This window comes from Polypterus senegalus, chromosome 3, assembly GCF_016835505.1.
Source record: "Polypterus senegalus isolate Bchr_013 chromosome 3, ASM1683550v1, whole genome shotgun sequence".
Taxonomy (NCBI): Eukaryota; Metazoa; Chordata; class Cladistia; order Polypteriformes; family Polypteridae; genus Polypterus; species Polypterus senegalus.
In genome coordinates, this window is record NC_053156.1 from 271,060,072 (window position 1) to 271,083,488 (window position 23,417).

The 23,417-nt window shown below is 38.0% G+C and overlaps 1 protein-coding gene across 1 annotated transcript; it reads left to right on the top strand.

The window, feature by feature from the left end:
- The first annotated feature begins 356 nt into the window (after positions 1 to 356).
- fmoda (fibromodulin a) lies at positions 357 to 21,304 on the top strand. The gene is made up of 3 exons (XM_039749179.1): positions 357 to 630; positions 3,046 to 3,957; positions 20,528 to 21,304. Exons 2-3 carry the CDS (start codon positions 3,048 to 3,050, stop codon positions 20,677 to 20,679), a joined length of 1,062 nt encoding a protein of 353 aa, XP_039605113.1. The 5' UTR covers positions 357 to 630; positions 3,046 to 3,047; the 3' UTR covers positions 20,680 to 21,304.
- Positions 21,305 to 23,417: the final 2,113 nt, after the last annotated feature.

A 23,417-nucleotide genomic window follows, 5' to 3' on the forward strand; every position in this document is an offset into this window, starting at 1 on the left:
ACACTGCTTACTGCTAATTTGTGTGTAACTGGTTTAAGTTAAACTTCTTACTTTAGATTGGAGCCCTTAAGGGGAGGACAGATGTGAAGTTAGGCAAGCAAAGGGATAGCTGGGAGTTGTGCACATTTGAGATTCCTGCTGCAAGCAAAGAATGAACACAAGAGACCTATTTTAAGGTGTTCAGGTCTGTGTTAATTTCATACTGTAAAAGAACTATTTCAACTCAGGAATCTTGTAAAGGCAGTGTTACTAGAGAACCATAGAAAACTGGGGAGCAGATAAAGGGAAAAAAAGAGAAGAAAGCCTGCAGAGTATTAATCAGTAAGAAGGACCTGGTAATGAGAAAGGCAAGGAGTCGTTAAACTGCAGCTGTCCCACAACCTGCACTACAGATGCGCTCCATACTGGCACACCTCTAGGTCACAGAAAATGAGGGGCTTGCTCTAATCACACCAACCAAAAAACATCCAGTAATTGGGCAGGTTTGGAAAAAAAAAAGTACAGCCGCAAAAGGTATTTACAAAGTGCCAGAAGCCCTGAGTGCTCAGAAGTCAGAGAGGCGCACTGGAAAAGGAGGCGACGACCATCCCTGAGCTGCCCAAGTAACAACAGGAGGCCACTTACACACAGGTTTGTACCAATGGCAAGACTCGCTAGGATTATTCATTTTTAATTTTCAGAAATGAACACCTCAACTTTGGCCTCTTTAGAAATTCTAATTTTAACCAATGTTGTTTTTTAGCCCTCTCACCTTGAAAGGCTGCTGATCTCTCTGTTGCCTGAAGCAATCTGCTATGCAGAAACTCCTAAACATTTTACACATACTTTGTTTTTTTTTGCTTGTGTGTTTAATTTGAGTGTAATATTTTATAGTACAACTGGACTTTTACAGGTAATATTTAAAGGGGTTCTTACTAATTAGAAAACAACAATGAAAATACATGAAGTGTATATGAAATATATGTTGTATATAATATAAACACATTTACATTATGAATGGATGTGTGTATGCATATATTTTCTCTTGTATATATTGAACCATATGGAAGGATATTGCTGGACTCCATTTATGTTAAACTGTTTCAAATCAATTTATTTTCCTGAGTGGTTGATTCAGTCTGTGTCTTTATGTGTACTCATTATGTAGTTAGTCATTTGGAAAGTTTGTAATTGCATTTTATATAAAATGAACTGAACTGAATACATTGAAATATATTTAAGTATGATGTGTATGTAAACAGTAGCTGGGTCTAACTATAAAAATAAGGTTTGCAGCAGTAACAAAGCATACACACATTTATTATAAATGTATATATCTGTGCACTGTACACACCATTACACCTATGCATTCAAATGTGGATGGATGGGCATGCAGAGAGAAGTATAAACACAGATAACTAGAGTTATTCTTATGCACATATTTATAAACTTAAAAATGGATAAATGTACATGGTGGTGTGGTGTAGGGGTTAAGGTTTTAGATCTCAAAAATTCATACCCTGGGGTTGTGGGCTCAAATCCCACTACTGACACCATGGGCAAGTCACCTCTCCTGCCTGTGCTCCAACTGGAAAAACAAAAAGAATGTAGCCAATTGTATCTTAGATGTGGTAAGTTGCCTTGGATAAAGGCATCTGCCAAATAATATTACAGTGTAACCCTAAATTTGAAATAAGTGATTATGAATAGGTAGATATTTAACTATTGTATATATATATATATATATATATATATATATTCACTGTATGTGTGTTTCTACTGTAACTATGCGCACGCAGTACATAAACATGTATTTAATATTGGTAACACTTTAGATTAGGTACTGTCAGAATGCATCTATTACTCATTTACTCCTCTTCATCATGCTTATAAAAGATCAGTTGGTAGGTTATTCATCTCCGTGCTCTGTGGCATGGGAAGAGTCTTTGATATGCTGGTAAATTTAGTTGTTAATATTAAAGATTTACAAGTCGTATAGTGAAGTATGCAATATTAGGAGAACTCTGCCTCACTTAACTTACTGCTGACCACTCCAAAATGAAGTTAGTTTAGAAGGCTACATTGCTCAGATTAATAACCACTTTAAATGTTATTAACACCAGGAGACGCCTTTGGTGGGGTCTTGATACATAACAATAAATGTCTAATAGATTTGTTATTGTAGTACCTAAACTAGGGTGTTTGTTACTTTAATATTTACATTTATAAATTCCTGTGACAGACTGGCCCCCTGCCTAGAACTGTCTCCTGCCTTTCACTCAGTGCTGTCTGCACAGACTAAACTGGAAGACACCAGGCTGAGACGTTATGTTGTATTATTCATGAACACACACAAACACACACTCAAGATTTGTGTATCAAATCTTTGTCAGCTAATTACAGTACAGATATATACTGTATATGGTTATACTCATAAAAATGTTCAGGTAATAAAAGATTCATTATATATTTCCTAAGGAAAACTTTGTTTTGACATGATTTGATGTCAAAATAAGGATTTTGTCTTTTGTAAACATATTTGTATCATTCAAGGTGGCTAATCTCTCCATTAAACACAATTTCATAGCTAGCAGTATTACTAAACATTCCCATTTATCTGATATGGCACTTTTATCCCAGGATGACACATTAGGCTTTTACAAAAAAATTCTTAAAGAAAAGAATAGAAACAAAACATTCCATATACACCAGGAAGATTAAACACTGCCATCATGGCATACAGTCTTATAGGGTCATTATTATGTGTACATATACAGGAGATAAGCATCTTAAAGAACAATTAACAATTTTGAACCTAAAAACTACCATGAATGATCATTATTTCGTGACATAGTTAAGAAGGCAGGACTTTTAGCCTAAACTTAAATGCTGAGACTCATGGAGCCTCGTGAAATAAGATACAACACTGCAGGAAACTGGAGTTCATTAAGATCACTGCATGGTTAAAAGGTCTCAGCTGTTTCTTGGGATCTGGTGGGGAAAACAGTCTTGACTAGAGTTGTAATAGCTTCGAGCAGATTAACCTCCTTGCCTTGCTCGTTGCAGATATGAAGCTTATTCTGTTCCTGACAGTAGCTGGATTTTGCGGGCTAGCACTTTGTCAGCAGGACGACACCTACTTCTGGCTGTCCTATCTGCGGAGCTACTGGCTTGGGTACAGTAGGTTTGCTGATCCAAGCCCTCAAAGAGCGCAGGGCAGAGATTGTCCCCTGGAATGTGACTGTCCTCCCAATTTCCCAATTGCCATGTACTGTGACAGCCGTAAACTAAAACATGTACCTTTTGTGCCATCCCGTATGAAGTATGCATATCTCCAGAACAACAGGATCACCTTCATCCAGGAGGGAGTGTTTGACAATGCCACTGGGCTGGTGTGGATCATGCTACACAGAAACCAGTTAACTGATGAAAAAATTGGGAAGAATGTTTTTGCCAAGATCATCAACCTGGAACGTCTTTATCTTGACCAGAACAACTTGACCGTCATCCCCTCTCCTTTGCCATCATCACTGAAGGACTTGCGCCTGTCTAACAACAAAATAGCCAAGATCCCAACTAATGCCTTTGAGGGAATGGAGAATCTCACCAGCCTAATCCTCAATAACAATCAAATTGAAGACATCGGAGGATCTTTGAAAGGACTCCAATCCCTCACTCTGCTGGATTTAAGCAACAACTATTTGAAAAAGCTCCCAGAGCAGCTGCCAGGCCAACTGCATCAACTTTACCTGGAGTTCAACAGCATCAACACCATTCCAAATGAGTATTTTAGGAAGCTCCCCAAACTACAGTATGCCCGGCTCTCCAATAACAAGCTGACTGATGAAGGAGTTCCATCTAACGCTTTCAATGTCAGCAGCCTGATTGAGCTGGACTTGTCCTACAACAAACTTCAGAAGATTCCTCTAGTCAACTCCAACCTGGAGAACCTCTACTTGCATGCCAATCAAATCAAAGGTGAGTGGGAATTAATCATTTGATAGCTTGACTAGTGTTTGTAGAAGGGCCTCAGTGCTAGTTGCACACTCTGATCTAATTTCTTCATTAGAGTTCTTCATCTCAAAAGTGTTTCAGCTCACCATTACAGAAGGAGATTTTGTGCAACATTTTGTCTCAGTCAGGGCCTTATTTGCAAAGTTCTTTTTCATATGTCATAATTCAAACAACTATTCTGATATGAGCCTAATTTCCATGGTGGTCTTCCTAAGGCTAACCACAACTGTCACCAAAACAAGTGGATAGAGTGGATGCTCTTGTATGAGACAGTATTCTACAAGATTCCTTCTTAGACTTCAGATTTGTGTTGAAGAGGTTTCTTATATATCTTCTCAGGTTATTAAAGTTGTTGGCAAAGTGCAAAATATTTAGAAACATATCAGACTGATGTACCAGTGTACGTGATTCCAGGACATGAAGCCTCTTCCCTCATTCATAAATCATCTTAGAACAAACATACGGCATTCAGTATCCAAACATTCTAAGAAATGTGTCAATGCGCTCCTAATTTTTTATGTTTAAAAGTTTGTTGCACATTGAGTTGTCTTAAGCTGCTGCATATTGAGGAGGCAAGCTCATCTTACTGGTTAGAAACTGTGAACAGATTGCTAATTGGAGACGGAAGTGAGGGTGCATGAGTGAATGTACCCTAATATGGCTTGGTGCCTCGGCCAAGGTTTTGCCCTGCCTTTCCCTCACAATGTTATCTGGGTAAGCTCTGGCATGATGCCGAGTTAAAGAATGGATGCTTGAAAACAATATCATATTGGCACCTTTGGCCCCAAAAATAATGTATTGAAGACATTTTACAAAATTAATTTGAATGGGGTGTTTGCAGCTGAATGTGAAGTCCAAGGTTGTGGTTCCTAGCTGGAGAATGCTGGAATGGCCTTTTTGGGTTGGAGATGAGGTGCTGCCTCAAGTGGGGGACTTTAGGTGTCTTGGGACCTTGCTTATTAGTGAGGGAAGATTGACAGGCAGATCGGAGCAGCGTTCGCACTCATGTGGATGTTGTACCAGTTAGTTGAGTGAGAGAGAGCTGAGCCAAAAATCAAACCTCTCAGTTTCCTGGTCAATCTACATTCCTACCCTCACCTATAATCATGAAATATGAACAGTGACCAGAATAATTGGTACATGGGTACAACCTGCGGAAATGAGTTTCCTTCTCAGGGTGTCTGGACTCAGCCTTAGAGAGGGAATGAGGAGTGCAGACATTTGGGAGGAGTTCAAAGTAGAACATCTGCTCTTCTGCATTGAAAGGAACAAGATGAGATGGCTCCTGGATGCCTTCCTGAGGAGTTGTTTTGGGTATATCAAACCAGGAGGAGATATTTGCTTTAACTGTCACACCCTCTACCTAGACACGTATAAGTGGTGGATTATGGATGGGTGAATTTACTCTTTGTTACTGATCTCATAGACATGCTCTCTTTCACTATAAAAATACTATAACTTGCAATTTTCCAGGTAAATAGAAAATGTAAAAATTTTAACTGGTGGAATCCCAAACAACAAAGCCATCAATCCATTTTCAAATCCACATAACCTTCTGTAACCTAACATTGTGTTCTGAATGGAGCCTGTCCCAACCGCTTTGGATCTAAAGCAAGAGGCCATCTTTAATGGGGCACAATCGTGCACTTTTCCACACTGATTCATGCAGGGCTCATTTAGTAGGCAAAGTAGTAGCAGTATAATCACACATTTGACATTGGATAGTACAGAGAACTCTCCAGCGTCATGATAAAGAAATGAATAACTACATTTCATTTAAAAGAAAACAGAAAGCTGCTTGCCTGGTGTACTTAGGGGACATGGGGAACACAATATAAAGAATGCTACCTTGTTCATAAGCAATTAATATTTTTCTCTGTGTTCAATGGCTTATCTATTACAAGATCTATGCTGATACTTTCGACTTTGCTACCCCACATCTTTCATGGTTTCCTATAACTAGGCGAGTTTTTACTACTTACTGGTCTTCATACAGTTTCCTGAATACTCTGCTTGTTGTGCACGTCTCTAATAAACAGTAGATGCATTTTCACCTTTCATAAAAAGATTTAGCAACAATTATAAGATGCCTATGAGGGTCTTAAACAACCGCAAAGTAAGAAATGCATGTTATATACCGTATACTTGTTAGACCAAAAGAAAGTGACAGTCTGTTGCAAAATTACTGGTCTTGGGCTGTCTCAGTGAGAGTGTAGGTGCAACATCATAGAGGTATAGCCGAATTCTGAGTCAGTGCTCCAATAAGCATCCATGTGGATAGTTGTGTCATGTGCGGATACTTTACTGTTTGAGTTTTATAGCTCTTCTCATAGTACCTGTATTTCCATAAACAAAAATACTAAGGTGTTGTACCATGTTAGTCATTATGAATGTAGTAAGAAGTCAAGCAAAATGTCACCTTTAATTGGCTAACTAAAAAGATTACAATATGCAAGCTTTCAAGGCATCTCAGGCCCCATCTTCACACAAGATATAATCAAATTACATCTTGCCTGAATAAGGGGCGTGAGTTGCCTCAAAAGCTTGCATATCATAATCTTTTTAGTTAGCCATAAAACAAAAGTTACATCTAAAGTCTAATTTTCAAATAAAAAATATTTTTTGTTGTTTAAGAAGCAATGCTTTTTTATGTAGTTATTGTCAAGCCTGGGTCACAGAGTTGCATGACAGGAAAGTGAGTCAAGGGTTCCATGGAAAATACTGTACAGGTACTTTATTACTGTATAGAGAAGGTAGGCACAGTCTCAAGACTTCATTCAAAATAGGAGCTGTTACTTCAGTATTTTAGCACATGAGATAGGAGCAGTGACTCGGCAGTCGTCCTGCTTTACCTCCCATCTTCAGATCAGAAGAACACCAATGGTTCAGAATCACCGCTGTGGCAGACCAGGAGAATGCAAAGAAGAGCAAGTCAAAGACCAGTATTAAATGTTGTAAACATTGTGTGACACGCATGTTACACAGTAGGCCTGTTCCTGTAGAGGACAACCAATTAATTTGCTCTCGTTTTACTGTTTATTAGGCACAGCAGTGAAACTATAGAGCTGTCTTTGCGCCGCTGACCCTAGACATGGCAAATCGCCGACTTCCCTGGTCACAATAGTATGCATATTTTCCCCATATTAGTTATAATGAAATTTCAGGTATAACAAAAAATATTTTTACGTTCTCTTGAATTTCGTTACAATGGGATTCACATGTACTCATTTTTTGAATGTCTATGTCTATTTATATATGTATATCTATGTTTTGTTTAGTATCCTTTGCTTAATTTAATATGTAATTATTATTATTTTATACGTTTCTATCTTCAATCTGTTAATAGCTGTTTTTCTTGTTGGTGGGGCTAGATATGATATGATATTGGTTACGTCTGAACATACAGTAAGCTCACACTCCCTTTGGCATAGGGCAGAGTGGTAACTCATTTAAGTTCTTTTTTGAGTGAGTCATTACAACAACTGAAAAAATCAAATGGAGACTCTTAAAACCACTCACAAAGCTTCTACAAATCCAGAAAGTTGATCAATGGGAGATGTGTGATCCCAAACTTTATACCAGTTTACACTGGTCAAAGCCACCCTATGACACCTGCTAACAAAGTGTATTGCAACTATAAGCAATGTAGCTCAAAATGGCAGCGTCTATAAGGAAAACAAAATGGCAGCTTGCCAAAAAAACAGCCCCAGATAAGAAATCTATTAACAAAAATTAATTTTATATACTGTATATGGAAATACCTAAAAACAAAAAAAAAGCTCCACATAAATATATGGAATAATCACAGAGAAAAATGATAAATTACATATTCTCATGACGGTTGCCAGTTAGCCTCAGAGCTACCATTCAGATCAGGCACTTTCAAGGATGGGCAAGGCTTTCAGGTGCACTATTTCTAGGGGCTGTCGTAAATGTTTCTCTGACTCATTTTTTGTGTTATTTTTAATTCATTTACATACTGTATATGTAATATTTATTTTGAAATGATTCGTTTGTTGTTTTTGTTTACTTCTGGTTACTGCCATTTTGTGTCATGGCTGCTGTTTTGTGCCTGTGGATGTCATGATGAATAGCCTTAGAAATTACGTGAATTCATTTATCACTTTGACACAATAAAGATCAGCGCAATGGAAACCATAAATATATGAGTTCAATGGATTTAAACAAAATGCTTTTCACATTTTCTTTCATAGATATCTTCTAAAGTGTCCTTGACGAATCACTTCTGCTTTCTATTTTTGACTAAGATTTTTGAGTTACAGTCAGGATTCAATGATCTCTATTATTAGTTTTCTTGTTATGATCCTCGCTTGTTCACACAACTCTTCTTCTTGTCTTCGTATTAATTTTAATTGCATCTCCATGTCACCCCTAACTGGGGCTAAAATCTTGCACGTTCATGGTCCAGAGACTTAATAAAGCTCTTCCTTTTCCAATAAGTTATTATATGATGTGACATCAGATCCGCTCCAAGCCAGAGCCTGAATAAGGAAGGCAGTTGAGTGTCAGGAGCACTGATGTTATTTTATTTTCTTTTTTTGATAAAGTCATGATTTGTTGTTGTTATCATCCCTGATCCCACCTCTTTTCTTTTTTCTTGGCTTTCCCATTTTTCATTTTCTATTACTTATTCCCCTATGAATTGTTTAATCAATATGTAGGGGGGGCTTCCAGTTAGTCAAGTTTCTCTCAGAGGGTGAGGCAGTTAGAAGTGCAGTCACCTGAAGCACACATAAGCACTGCCTTGGCTGCAGCTCTTTGTTATGACATGACCCTCGTTTCCTTTGTCTATGATAGGCCTTGGTTAATTCTTAAGCATTTTGTTTTGTGTGGGTTTTCTAGTTTTCACTTTAGCGTGTTGTTTAGTAATGTATTGTTAGATTTTCACGGTTAACAATTTAGAGGTTATAAGTATTTCTTATAAACCCCCATTATTCTAGCTTTCACACTTCTCTTTTTTGTTTCTTCAGTAATGTTCACTTTTTTCTTTACAACAACAACATTTATTTATATTGCATATTTTCATACAAATGATGTAGCTCAAAGTGCTCTACATAATGAACAAAGATAAAAAAGACCAAATTGTTCTTCCTTTCTTTTTAATTGTTCCTGTCCTTTCTTCAATATTTCCATTACACTGGTCTGCAACAAAATGTTCTTGCGTAAAAAAATCAGTGTACATTATTGATTTAGGTGTGCTGAATCCACTTATGAAATTGGAATTTATTTACCCCAAACCATTTCTGTGGGATATTGGATTTAGTGGAAAACACTGTTTTGGAAAAATACTTTTTTAAATTAATTTAATTGTTTGTTTCATGCACAAGATACTATTTAAAGCATATTTTTAGCAAAAAAGTCTTAACATTAGTTGAGTTTAAAACAGCATTCAATCAAATATTTGCTCCACATTTGTTGCTCTCATCCAGTGTTTGTTGTCCCTTTTAATTCCTTCAAAATAGCTAGGAATTTATATTTAGAAAGAAAGACACCCTCAGAAAACAGGAAGTTGTGGTTTAAATATTTTTTACAAAAATATGCAAAGTTGGGGTGATCCATCCATTTTCTTGATCCGGTAATAGATAAGCAAATGGGAAAAAAATGCACAGCCTTCCTTTTTTAAAAAACAAGGGGTTGCTTCAATTGTCTTGGAAAAACAAATGCAGAAAACTATGAAGAACTAGCTGAGGAGCTTCTATCTTCCTACCCAGCATTTAGGAGCAACATATCATTAAAGATCTTGTGAAAAGAGACAAGGAAATTCTGCACTGTGTATTTGGCAAACAAGTAAAAAAAATCAGGTTACACGACTTCACAGATTTGAGTTCACAACAGAACAGAGGATCTTCACAAAAGGCCTGGCAAATATATAAAACTGGCAGGAAGAGGACGGATTAAGGAAGTGATGAAATTTTAAGGGTGGAATCCTGGTGACCAGAAGAGGAAGTGATTTCATCGAAAGGCGGATTCTGGATTTTCAGATGAGGAAGTGTTGTGAAACTCCTGAGGATCGGAAGAGTGGTTAGTGTGAGGGATCTACTGCTGGTCTACAGGCGAAAGGGAAAAGACTTAGAAGGCAAACCCAGCTCCGGTGGTGGAAACACATTTATTTGAGCTTGTAAACTGTCTCCCATGCCTACATGTGTGACAATCCTTATCCTACACTCTGGTTTGGATATCTTCCCTGAAAATATGGGAGCGGTTTCTGATGATGCTCATGGGGAAAGCTTCTACCAGGATATTGCTCAAATAGAGAGACTTTATAGTGGAAAGTGGAGTGAGTCAACGTTAGGAGATATCTTCTGGTTAGACCACCGTGATACAAATTCAGTGGAATTTAAGGGGAAATAATTACTAAGTGACTATTTTTTGTAACTAAACAATTATATTTACAACAATTAAATGTCTAAGTTAGAATTTTCAAGTCTAAATAGCTAATGTTTTGGGACATTTGGCATCCAAGTTCCACACTCAAATTATCCTGGCTTGAAATTCTTATATTAATTATTTACTCCTTTATCTTGCATTTCTGGTTTTGCCCAATATGTGGTTGCTCAAACCTCATCGGTCTTCTGATTCTGATTTCAGTATTTGTGCTCTTACTTATGCTACCCATGAAAATAAGAAATAAAATTTCCAGCTACATGCTGATCTTTCATGGAAAGCCCATCTATTTATTTTATTATGCGAATTTCCCCTTGGGATTAATAAAGTATCTATCTATCTATCTATCTATCTATCTATCTATCTATCTATCTATCTATCTATCTATCTATCGATCTATCTATCTATCTATCTATCTATCTATCTATCTATCTATCTATCTATCTATCTATCTATCTATCTATCTATCATTTGGTTGTGCTACAGTCAAGATAGCAATATATAAACTTACAGTGTTCTATGAGAGGGATGAGTAAAGGAAACAAAACACAAACTACCCAAATTAAGAAAAGGCAAAATATTCCTAGTAACTCTGCTGTAAAACTTAATAGAATAAGATTAGCATAAATTATATTTCATTGTTGCTGTTTTACCAGTGCTTTCAAAGTGCTCCTACTATAAAACAACAACAACAACATTTATTTATATAGCACATTTTCATACAAACAGTAGCTCAAAGTGCTTTACATAATAAAGAATAGAAAAATAAAAGACACAATAAGAAAACAAAATAAATCAGCCTTAATTAACATCGAATAAGAGTAAGGTCCAACAGCCAGGGGGGACAGAAAAAAAACTCCAGACGGCTGGAGAAAAAAATAAAATCTGTAGGGATTCCAGACCAAGAGACTGCCCAGTCCCCTCTGGGCATTCTACCTAACATAAATGAAACAGTCCTCTTTGGATTTAGGGTTCTCACGGAAGGACTTGATGAAGATGGTCACGTAGAATTCTGCCTTTTAATCCATCCATCATTGTTGGAGCATCATGAAGCTTTGAGTAGGTGGAGGTGGCGCAGGCCACCACCACAAAGAAACCGGAAAAAGAAACAGAAAAGAGAGTAGGGGTCAGTACGGATTTTAGAGCCACCATGAATAGTTATTATGATGAATTGAACGTAAAGACCTAGGATATCTCAAAACAGATTTTGGAACAATTCCCGGTAATTATTTTCTGATAAACTGTATGCCTATACTAATGCTGAACATAAAACAATCTGTATTTTTCTATTATAATTTTTAAAGAAAGTAACAAAGACCGGGACCATTGAAAAATATATGCCAGCCAACTATAGTTTAACAATTAATATAATGGAGAGATTTTGATAGGTTCCATTTATGTTAACCAGTTTCTACTTTGTTTTCTATGCATTTTTTAACAAATCTGTATCTTTGTGTGTATTAATTCTGTATTTAGTAATTTGTAGAAATCTATATTTGCACTTTACATGAGAACTTGTCACAGCACTCTGCACCTCCATTCATGAAGACACCTTACAGAAATGTATTTAATTCTGCATTGAACACAATCACCATTTTTATCATTGGCTGGGATAATGGCAGTGGGATTATGGCGAATGATTTAATGATGTAGCATCTATGCCATCCAAAAGTATAATACAGTGCTGCCCTCAGCAACCCACCCTGAGACCCAACAGTGTTTAAAAATGTAACAACAGGTGCAGAATATCCTGGCATTCATCCATCTATCTGTCATCCCTTTCTCTGAGCTCATTTACTTCAGAATACAATTTTTAAGGAGCAATCGTCTTCAAGACTGCTCAGGATTCCATCAGTTTTAAATTTTGGGTGTGTTTTGGCTCACCACCATGTTGCATGATCCAGCTTTAGCTCTCTAATGTATGGCCTCACATTTTCCTCTGGAAGATTTTTGTTCAAGGTGAAGTCAGTGATTGTGCTTAGTCCAAGTCCAAACCACCACCCCTTCACTACCGTGTTTGAAGATTGGTATGAGGTTAATTGTCCAAGCTTTTTCTCTTCCTGATGTTTTATTTTGATTGTTGTGTCTGTAAGGAAAATTGCACAAGTAAGAATTTCACTGTACATTGTACGTGTCAATAAAGAATACCTTGACCTTGAAGTCTGTTCAGATGTCAGATGTCCTACCATTAAAGTTGTACTTGTTAATTGTTGTGTTTTTGCCATGAAAACCATGGAGAAGCCATGCCAGAATTTCCCCTACGAGTGCAAATGTCTCTAATATTTCACATGCTTTTTTCTGTAATGATTAGTGAAGCATACAGGTTCATGCACCTTTAATATCACAAAAAATTCCACCAAACAATAAAATGCTGGTGTCTGGTCTGTCTCAATTGGCATTTGATAATTATGATATTGTCTGACATCATCATCTTTTGACAAAATATATCCACAGAAATTTAAATATTAAGTAAAGTGAGAACTTCACGCCCACTCACTGCTCAGGAAACTGTATTGGCTATGAACTGTTTAGACTGAAATAGCAGCGCCTCAAATTTACAATTGAACTGCTCTGAGGTGGAAAAGGACAAGCCACCATAACATGGAAAAGATATGCAGACATGATATGGCACAACTCAAACCATACATTGCATGTCCAGTAGCAGAACTAAATACCATGCAGACAGGTGTTCACTACTCAGCGTGAGACCAGAAAACAATAGCAACAGCGATTTTCTACACACATACCTGTTCTTTCTGCATCAGGTTTCTGAACTTCTTTGAAAAAGGAGCATTAGTCTGTTGGCTTCTTTTCCACAAAGTGGAAAGATCACAAGTAGCATTCTTTGCTGGCTTTTTCAAATGTAGAGTTGTCCTCCTCAGATTCATTTGGCTGCCTTTAAGAGAGCAAATCTTACTGGACTAAAAAGTACATCTTTACTGGTATGTGCACCATGGTGTCCTGCCAAGAAATGGACAGGAGAAGCACATAAAAAAATGAAATCAAAAGAAATAAAAATAAACTTGGCTACCAAATCCTAACAAGAGACAAGAATTGAAGCTGAAAAAACAGCAAAGAGGTCAAACCAAATGAAACTCACGAGAAGCACAATAACTAAAGGTTTCTTTTCAAGTATAGATTTTTTCAGGAGGTTTGTACTTGCAGATCAGAAAATGAAAGGAAACCTCCAGGTGACCTTTAATCCTGTCACACCGATTACCTCCAAGTGATGATCCTAGAAGCCACAACCCTTTCAATGCGGGACGCAGCACCAATGACGACTCCCAAAATGGTGGCAATGGGAGGAACTAAAAATAACATTCAAGATACAGAAAATACTAAATGAATTCATCCAAAACCTTATCATGACACATGGCATAAACTGGGAAACGCTTGAAAGAGAAGTGCAAATGTGTGTTTAGCAAAAATAATCACAACCAATGGTTGTCATGTTAATACAGATGGTAACCTTCAAACCCCATCACCCCATTCCCAGTTTAGGGAAGTTCAGGTTGCACCCAAGCGTGTAGAGAACACTGCAGGACCAATTGGTCAGCCCCTAAGCGGGACTACAATTTCACAGAATGCAAAGAGCAGTACTTTTCTAGATTAGCAATTATTTTCAGTATGTAACAGAAAATTTGAAAAAAACTTTATGAGAGAAAAGCTGAGAAACATTTTAATATTTAAGTTAAATTACACAGAAAAAACGTATTGCTTATGACCTTTAATACAAATATCACTGCTTGTGAAGTCATTTTGTGATGGTGTAGTCATGAACAGTACCACTTACCCTGCTGTCAGAGGACTGCATACTCATGAATGTTAGTTTCTTAACAATTCCTCTGAGTATGCCTGTTTGATGTGTCGGAGAATTTTCCTGAATACTCACTCCTGACAAGGCTAACAACTTGAATCTTTACAAATATCCTTTCCCTACTGTAGTGTTACTAGAAGCCTAATTGCTCCTGTTATGATTCCTACCACACAAAAATAGCAAGAAGGGATTTGAGTCTCAAAAAGCAAAAAGATAGACCTGAATTACACTCAGGGCTGACCCCAATGAGTATGTCTCACCACTGGCTGCCAGTCCCTAAACTCAAGGAACAGTCCAAAAAAATTGTGCAAATTTCCCACAAAATGAAGAAAGTAAAACTGTTAACCTCTAGTCCAGAACAAAACAAATCAATTTCTTTATGTTTAAATATTTATTCCACAAGGAATGCAAAAGATGATATGGCAGACGGCCAGAGTAATAACCCAGCTGGGATGCCTGGAGCATCGAAAGAATGGAGGAGAGTGTATTTTTAAGAGTGTTTCTTCCCCAGACCGATAGAGGGCAGCCCTCTTGCCATGCAGCAGGACCACTGATCATGAGCATAGAAGCTCAAACCTGTTTAGGCCTATGGCCTTCGCCAGGTGGCGCATAGACATTTGCAGTTCCCTATTTGGCCACACTTCTGCCATACCCAGAAGTGAGGCCAAAAGAGGCTCGTCGGGCACCTAGAGTCCTTCCGGGTGACCTATAAAAAAGGGCCAGTCCCCACCATTCATAGGCCAGAGTCGAGAGGAAGAGGACAAAGCCTGAGGAGGAGTGGAGGCGGATGAACTTGTGGCAGATAAGGGACTGTGTTGTGTCTTAGTGCTGGTTTACTGTGTGCACAGAGGTGTAAATAAACTGTGCTGGGTGCAAAACCTGTCTCCTGCAAAACAGTAACAGTACCTTCTAGACAAAGTAGTGGTCCAGGCCAAAATCTCCATTATAATAGAAGTACAAAAACAAAAAAACAGGAATCGAGAGCCAAGAATGCAATAATAAAACTTCAATGAGAAGTAATGCCACAGATCAATTTGCATCCAAGCTTTTGAACATGTTATTTTATTAATTCCGGTGTTAAAAACATTTCTTTTTAAGTATGATTCTTGGTTAGTATTAGGGCTTTGGTAACATTAATTGCAACTTTCTGGTTTACAACTCCTTTTTGAAATTTGACTTGTTTCATCGCTTGGCCCATTTTCAAAATCTCAATGTTACATAGTAGAATGTGTCTCCCTGCAAAAAGTGAAATAAAGCCAGACCTAAACTCCATCACACATCTGAATGAAAAATTGTAGGCCTGCCATGCCATGCAGCCCAGTTTCAAACTCAAGATGCAGGCTATTGGCCTACACAGGTTCAATAGCGAGGCAAAGACTTTATATCAAAAATATCCTTACAGGGAGATGGGAAAACTGAAAAAAGAAAAAACAAAACATAAACTTTGGGTCCACTCCACTTGATCACTGTAACAATAGTGATTTTATTTAAATTAATAGCATGCTGGGACACCACATGAACATTGTTTTGGAGTGCCTGAGGCCCAAGAGCCAATGCTGGTTCCAGTGATGTCATATTGTAATATTGCCAGGGCCATCCTGAGAATGTCAGTCTTCTAGTGGTGTTAACAGTAACATTAACACATTTAATCAAGAGAAATACAAACCCAGAATTCCATGATTTCCAATCTATGAATTATTTCAATATTAATTGAAAGTTTCTCAAACAGTAAGCAAGCAGAGAAGCAAAAATGTAGCTTGGCTTTAACAGGTAGCAGTAACTAGAGCAAGAGTTCCCAAACATTTTTTGGCCGCAGACCCCTTTATCAAAAACATTTAAAACCATCGACCCCTTAGTCACATGCAACAGTTTTTCAAGTCTGCACTTGCTTTGATACGTTCGATAAGACAATGCACAGACATGTTTGTGCTATATGTATTTTTGTGCATTCTAACATGTGACTCTTTTAATGACACATTTTACCTTTTCATTTGCAAGTTTGGTATGTAATGTGTTTTTATCAAAAAAGTGTTTTTTTGAATTATTTTACTTATTAATTAGGTACCTATTGGAATCATTTTGAAGTAACAAACAAATAGCAGTAGTAAGGGGGTCTATTTTTGCTGCTGTCGACCCCAAATGTTTTTATTGAAACTATCGACCCCTAGAAAGTTCAAATCGACCCCAAGGGTTTGGGAACTCTTGAACTAGAGCATAGTGTTTGTTTAATAGAAAGAGGACTTCTGATTTATGTTTCAGATTTTTCAATTGAAGAAGTTTTTAAAATGATTACTCCTTCTTCTCCTCCTCCTCCTGAAAGATAATAGTTAGTTAATTTATTGAGTGATGCCACAGGAGGACTGGCACCCCGGCTGGAGGAGTACTGGGAACCTTACCTGGCTGGTACACCCATGGCATGGAAGTTTGTTGGCTCAGCCCTGTTAGGTTCTATGGGTGCTGCCAGGGGGCACAGAAACAATGTGTAAGCCCTACTTTGTTGGACTCTAACCTCACACGGAGAACTCCTTGGCCATAATTTTGGGGGCACTGGAAGTACTCCCAAGTATAACATTAAAGGAGCTGCCTGCCTCAACTCCAGGAGCCAGAGTTGAAAGGAGGGGGACAAAGCTTGAGAGAGGCGTGGAGGAGATGAAGGCAAAGTACTGCTGAGAGCTGAACTGTGAATGTGATGTGCAAAACACTTACTTGTAAAGAGTTTCCCACAAATAAACCCTTTGTGCTTGAAGAACTTGTGTTTGTATTGGGAGTTTGGGGAGCTGCAGCGCACCCTAGTGACCACAACTGTTAGGCTACTCTGCTTGGCTGACTTTTCCTTTGAAGGGATCAAGCATGCACTACTCATTTATAAGGGTAGACTTTGCAAAAACTGAAGGCAGTGAAGCTGTTGCCATTGTAAGGTATTGATTTCAACTGATTGAAGGCAGTACTTGAAACAAATCAAATCAAAGTTGACGGGTTGTATTCAGCTCTGTGCTGTGCAGCACTCAAAGTCCTTCAAACTAAATTTGTTTAAAATTAAATAATAAGGAAACAATGACCAGACAGAAATGTCCCCAAACAATGGCTGCAGGTTTTTGCTCCAACCCAATTGCTTAACTTCAGTGGTCTCGCTCGTTACAATTTTGAACCCTTATTACTTATTTTATTGTTAAACAGCTGTATTCTTGGTTTTTAATTGCTCATAATTAGCAATAACATCCAAATGACAAAAGAGACCAGCATTTCTCCATTTAACTTGTTACCATTTACACCCGTGTGTATTTATCATGCACTATTGGGTTTAATTAAATACTTGGAAGGAAAGGGAAGAGAAAAAAGTGAAGGACTGAGAATTAATCATCCGTTTTATCCATCAAATCATTTGGATGATATCCCTAGAAAGGGGAAGAATAGGATATGAGAATTACCTGACATAGCAGACTTAAAGCACTAACAAGCCATGAAATTAAATTATTGTCATTGCTTTCTAATTAAGCAACCGGGTTAGAACAAAAACCTACAGCCACTTCGGCCCTCCAGGACTGTGATTGAGGACCCCTGGTTTAGACAGTAACATTATGTGGTAACTGAAAAGGACCAAGCACAAATTCCCTCATGTATTATATAAAGGTAATTTTTAATTGCAATCTACGGTACAAGTTTATATTGAATAGCATGTGTTTGAAGAGTTCAATCACGAAGCGCAAATCACAGAACTACTGGGTTAAAAAGATTGTCAATTAATAAGAGTCTTATGCAGTACTTGAATGAAATGCTACAAAAAACATGACATATTCTACTGGCCTGCATGTTAAGATGTATACTGTTGTTACAGAATGTGATAAACACTATTTTATATACTTCATATTGACATGGTGAGTCATGAAGATGGCAAATGTAATGTTTAGTGGGACAGTTGTGACTTGGATTGGTTGTGTAGGTGATGCAAGGGCTTAAGAATGAGCTGGCACAGAGCGGTTCATGGGAGAGCTTGGCTAATTAAGTATTTGTGTGTGATCGAGACATTAGTGCAACCATCTCTCATTGACAGCCCCAGGTGTTGGTAGTACAGTGCCTACACTGCTGCATGAAATGTCTGAGTCCAGAGAGAGAAGGGAAAATAAGAAAGAAATGGAAGAGAAAGTACAGCATATGTCCAAAAGCGAGCAGGAGAATTTGAGTGACAGACTGCTGGTCAGCTAGAAGTCTGTTGGAGGAGAAAGTGAGATGATTGTCAAGAATCAAAGATGTCCTAGAGTCATTGTTGATGCTGACAAAGATAGCAGTAAATAGATTGGTACCCATGGCGTCATCAGTCTACTAATCTATTGTTGAATGGGAGCAGAGGGGAGAGGAGGTTCGCTGGATTAGAGGGAATTATGGCTGACTGTGATTTTATATTTTTATCTGTTTACTCTCAAAGTCTCTAGTTTTAAGGATCTATGCATTGAAAAATATTTATTGGAATTTCACAATGACTCTTTAAATTTTCCTTTTTGGGTAAGAAACATGCACTTTTGTACTTTACACCACAACAATGGTGTGTCCTCACACTATCCTTGATTTACAAACTACAAGATTCTGCGACAATGGACAATGCCAACATCCGAAAGGGCAGTGTGAGATTTCACTGTCGACAGCTTTAGCCAGCTGCTTTATTTACTTCTGTTGATTTACTTAAGAATTTATTGTTCATTTTTATGGTCTGCTGCTATTTCTCTACTGCTCCCTCTGTTTGCTTGTGTCGCCATAATGGCTTGCATGTGCTCTGTCAGCTTACATGCATAGTTAATCCGCAATGCTTGTTGTTAACACAGTCAGCCAACATAGGCAGTGGTTGAGTTTTCAAAGAGGTTAGTTGCTGTAGGTGACTTGTAAATTTTTCCTGATCTTTCTGTGAAACTGGTTGAGATCATCTTTGTGAACTTTTCTCATTTTTTAATGAATTCTCCTTTTCAGTTCTAGTCTATAAAGCATTAAGAAGACCAACACCCACGAAGACAATGCTGGTCTTGACTTGTAGCTCCACTCCTCACTAAACCTCATCATCAGGCCAGTGGTGTCCTTCACTGGGCTTCGTTTATTCCATCTCTCATAGCTCAAGGGTTGGGTGTTCAGCATGCTGAATAATCTCAATATCTGTGAAATTGAAAAAGTTTGAAACCACCAGGACTCTTCCTAGACTCTTCAATCCAGACAAACTGAGTAACCAGAGCTTCAGCAGTCCTCTGCAGAGATGGGAAAACTTGTCAGAAGGACAAAGGACAACCATCTTAGTAGAACTTCATTAATTATGTGTTTATAGTAGAATGGAAAGACCAAAGTCACTCTTTAGTAAAATTATATGACAGCCCACTTAGAGATTACCAAGTGGTTTTTAAAGGCTTGGTCTGATGAACTCTTTGGGCAGAACTCCGAGCACCATGTCTGGAGAAGACCAGGCACTCCTCATCAACTGCTTAATACCTTCCCTGTCATGAATCATGGTGGTGGCAACATCATGTATGGGGGTGCTTCTCGGTTACAGGGACAGGAAGATTGGTCAAGACTGAGGGATTAATGAATTGAGCCAAATTTAAAGATGTCCTTGAAGAAAACCTACTCCAGTGTGCCTATGACCTCAGACTGACGTGACTGTTCGTCTCTCTACGTAACAATAACCTGAAGCAAACAGCCAAGACAACACTGGATAGGGTCCAAGACACATCTCTGAGTGTCCTTGAATATCCCAGACAAAGCCCTTTCTTAAACCCCACAGAACATCTGTGCAGACACCTGAAGATGGCAGTTTGCAGATGTGTCCCATCTAATCTCATAGAGTTTATGAGAATCCGCCAGGGAGAATGGGATAAACTGCCTAACTCCAGGTTTGCCTAGACAGACTTACACAAGAAGACTCTAAGCTGTAATTGCTGCCAAGGGGGCTTCTACAATGTACTCAATTAAGGATCTGCATACTTCTGAGAATCAGGGATTTCAGTTTTTGATTTATGTTAAAATTGTAAACCTTTCTGAAAACATGTTTTCACTTTATCATTAGAGGGTTGAGTATAGATTGATGGGCTGAAATGGCACATTTGTCATTTTAAAACTAAATCCACTGTACAAGGCACTAAACTGTGCTGAAAGTAAAGGTGTCTCAAACCATTTTGGATTCACTGTATTTCAGCACCACCAGGTGTGTCTCCAATTGTGCCAAGTGACTCTAAACATTGGATTGAAATATACAATTTGTTACAATTGACTTTGTCTTATTTATGTGATTCCCACCTCTGATCATTATTTTCCTCCTTTCCCCATTTTTCTTTCCAGAGTTCTCACTTGGCAGCTTCTGTAAGGTGGTGGACATAATGAACTTCTCGCACCTGAGGGTCCTACGGCTAGACGGAAACTCCATCCCCCTGAGTGCCCTCCCGCCGGAGACGGCCCTCTGTCTGCGCCTGGCATCAGTCATTGATTTGTAGGCTGATGATGGGCAATATTGGGTGGAAACCCACTTGAAGCTGAGGGTATGGAATGGCAGTGGATGTGTTTATGTGTAAATGGGTTCCTGTTGGCCACCTTTGTGCCGTCACCTACACCCACTGCTGCCCATAGCTGAAAAGATATGTGATGTGAGGAAGGTGTGTGCGAATGGAGGGTGAGCTATGTACAGTATCTATCACTCATGTGGGGCCCATTAATCATTACTAATCTTCTTTGTGTCTGTGTGTGCACTTGTGACTCCCCACCACCATAGGTGACACCTGGAGATCATACATCTAACTATAATCAGAAAGTCTTGTGAATGGATGAACATGACTTCAGTCTTGTATAGCATATATGGAAACAGTCTGCCATAGAAAATCCAACTCATATGCGACTGGTGGACTTTGAAAATTATTCTAACTTTAAATATTTTGAAACCCTTGATCACAAATTGAATTACGTGGGTTTGACAATAATATGTTATATTATGTTACATTTGTAAGCACCGATTAGTTAAGACTGTATGGATTCTAATTACTTGAGTGACTAACTTACTAATGTGCTATAAATTAATTACTGTATTTGTATAAATACTGAATAAAACATTTTTATTAAAAACAATCAGGTCCATCAATATTTTTTGTAATTTATTATCAGCTTTCACATTTAGAATTTTTGTGGTTTAAATCAGCCATTATGAAAATCTGTATATTAATTCTTTATAAGCCATACAGGTATATAGATTAAATAGGATCCATTTCTTAACACAATCACCCTGAGTCATCAATTATGAATATTTTGTGTAAGTTTAGGAAATGATATAACTATTTGACTTTTTTAATGCAAAAAACTAAAGAAAAAAGTCTTAATAATTCACAATGTTTATAAGACATGCAGTGATTTACTTCATGAGGTACGATTACATAATAAACAAGAACAGTTTTGTCTGATATCTCCAATATTAAAGTGTGTCCTTTAACTTAAATGTTTAAAGTCTAAATATTCTCAATTGTAATAGACATTTGTCCTTTTTTACCCTCTGATGGAGGTCCATAGAGTACCAGATCACTAGGAAAAGATCAAAAATAAAAAATAACATCATATTTGAAATCACAGTCCTTGAAATAGTCCAAAACGATACCCCACAGGCTTTTGTCTGAAGTTCATCACTTTTAACCTTCTGGGAGTCACTCTTAAGAGTGTTGGGACCACCAGTGAAGAATCAAATATCAAAAATATTATCATACTCATGATCAACCTTAACCTCAAAATAGCATAAAATGATGCTCCATATGCCTATATTACTATTACCAGTATTTTCAAAGTTTTGTGAAAATTAGTCACTTTGATCACTTGTATCCCATTAGTGGTTAACCTTTGGGGTTGGTTGATGTGGTCTGCACAACTTCAGTTCCTTCTGATTATTTTAGCTAAAGACACTTGTTTGTTTATTCTTTATCATAAGGGTGCAATTTCCTACACAAAATATTGTCCTAAAAGTGCAGACCTATAAATACCTGAGAGTGCAGCTGGATGATAAATTGGACTGGACTGCCAATACTGATGCTCTGTGTAAGAATGGACAGAGCTAACTATACTTCCTTAGAAGACTGGCATCCTTCAACATCTGCAATAAGATGCTGCAGATGTTCTATCAGACGGTTGTAGCGAGTGCCCTCTTCTATGCGGTGTTGCGCTGGGGAGGCACCATAAAGAAGAGGGACGCCTCACACCTGGACAAACTGGTAAGGAAGGCAGGCTCTATTGTAGGCACGGAGCTGGACAGTTTGATATCTGTGGCAGAATGACTAGCGCTGAGCAGGCTCCTGTCAATCATGGAGAATCCACTGCATCCACTGAACAGGATCATCTCCAGATAGAGGAGCAGCTTCAGTGACAGACTGAGGAGATCGTTCCTCCCCCACACTATGTGACTCTTCAATTCCACCTGGGGGGGTAAACATTAACATTATACAAAGTTATTGTCTGTCTGTTATACCTTCATTGTTATCACTCTTTAATTTAATATTGTTCTTTATCAGTATGCTGCTGCTGGAGTATGTGAATTTCCCCTTGGGATTAATAAAGTATCTATCTGTCTATCTATCTATTTATCTATGTATCTAAAAATAAGGGTTTTTAAGTCTGGAGGGCTAAAAACAGAGGAGGATCTCAAAAAGTGTAATGCCTTTTATAACTAGACATTAAGACAAGTAGAATGGTATGTCGTATGTGGGAGTTTTCTCATACTGGTGACTCAGCAGGCGTTGGGCAAAAAAACTGAAGTGATTTCAATGCATCCATAAGTAATTTTTATAAACACTAAAACAGAACTGTTACATGTAACATAATGATAATGAAAATCCACTTTATTGGCCATATACAATGTCTTCAAGCTTTTTGCAGTGCAGGTCAATGGGAAGCTTTAGCTGATCCTTACAGCAACAGACGCAACTTTAGCCTAAAATGAACACACCGGCCCTCAATTTTGAGTCAGCCTGATATGAACGTCTTTGGAGTGAGGAGGAAACTGGAATACCAATCGAAAATCCTTGCATCCCCTCAGAGATCACAGAGGCCTAAAACCAAACCCATCTAGTTGGATGTGTGACATAGCAGTGCTACCATTGCACCGCAATGCCATCCACTTCCTATGTTTACTGAAAGTATTCAGACCCCTTCACTTTCTGTGCTGGACACTTTATATTAAATGGGCAAGTTTGCTGTTTTTGCC

Coding starts and splice junctions, on each gene's coding strand:
- fmoda (XM_039749179.1), top strand. CDS start 3,048: ATGAAGCTTATTCTGTTCCTGACAGTAGCTGGATTTTGCGGGCTAGCA. Junction 3,958..20,527: donor GCATGCCAATCAAATCAAAG/GTGAGTGGGAAT, acceptor TTTTCTTTCCAG/AGTTCTCACTTGGCAGCTTC.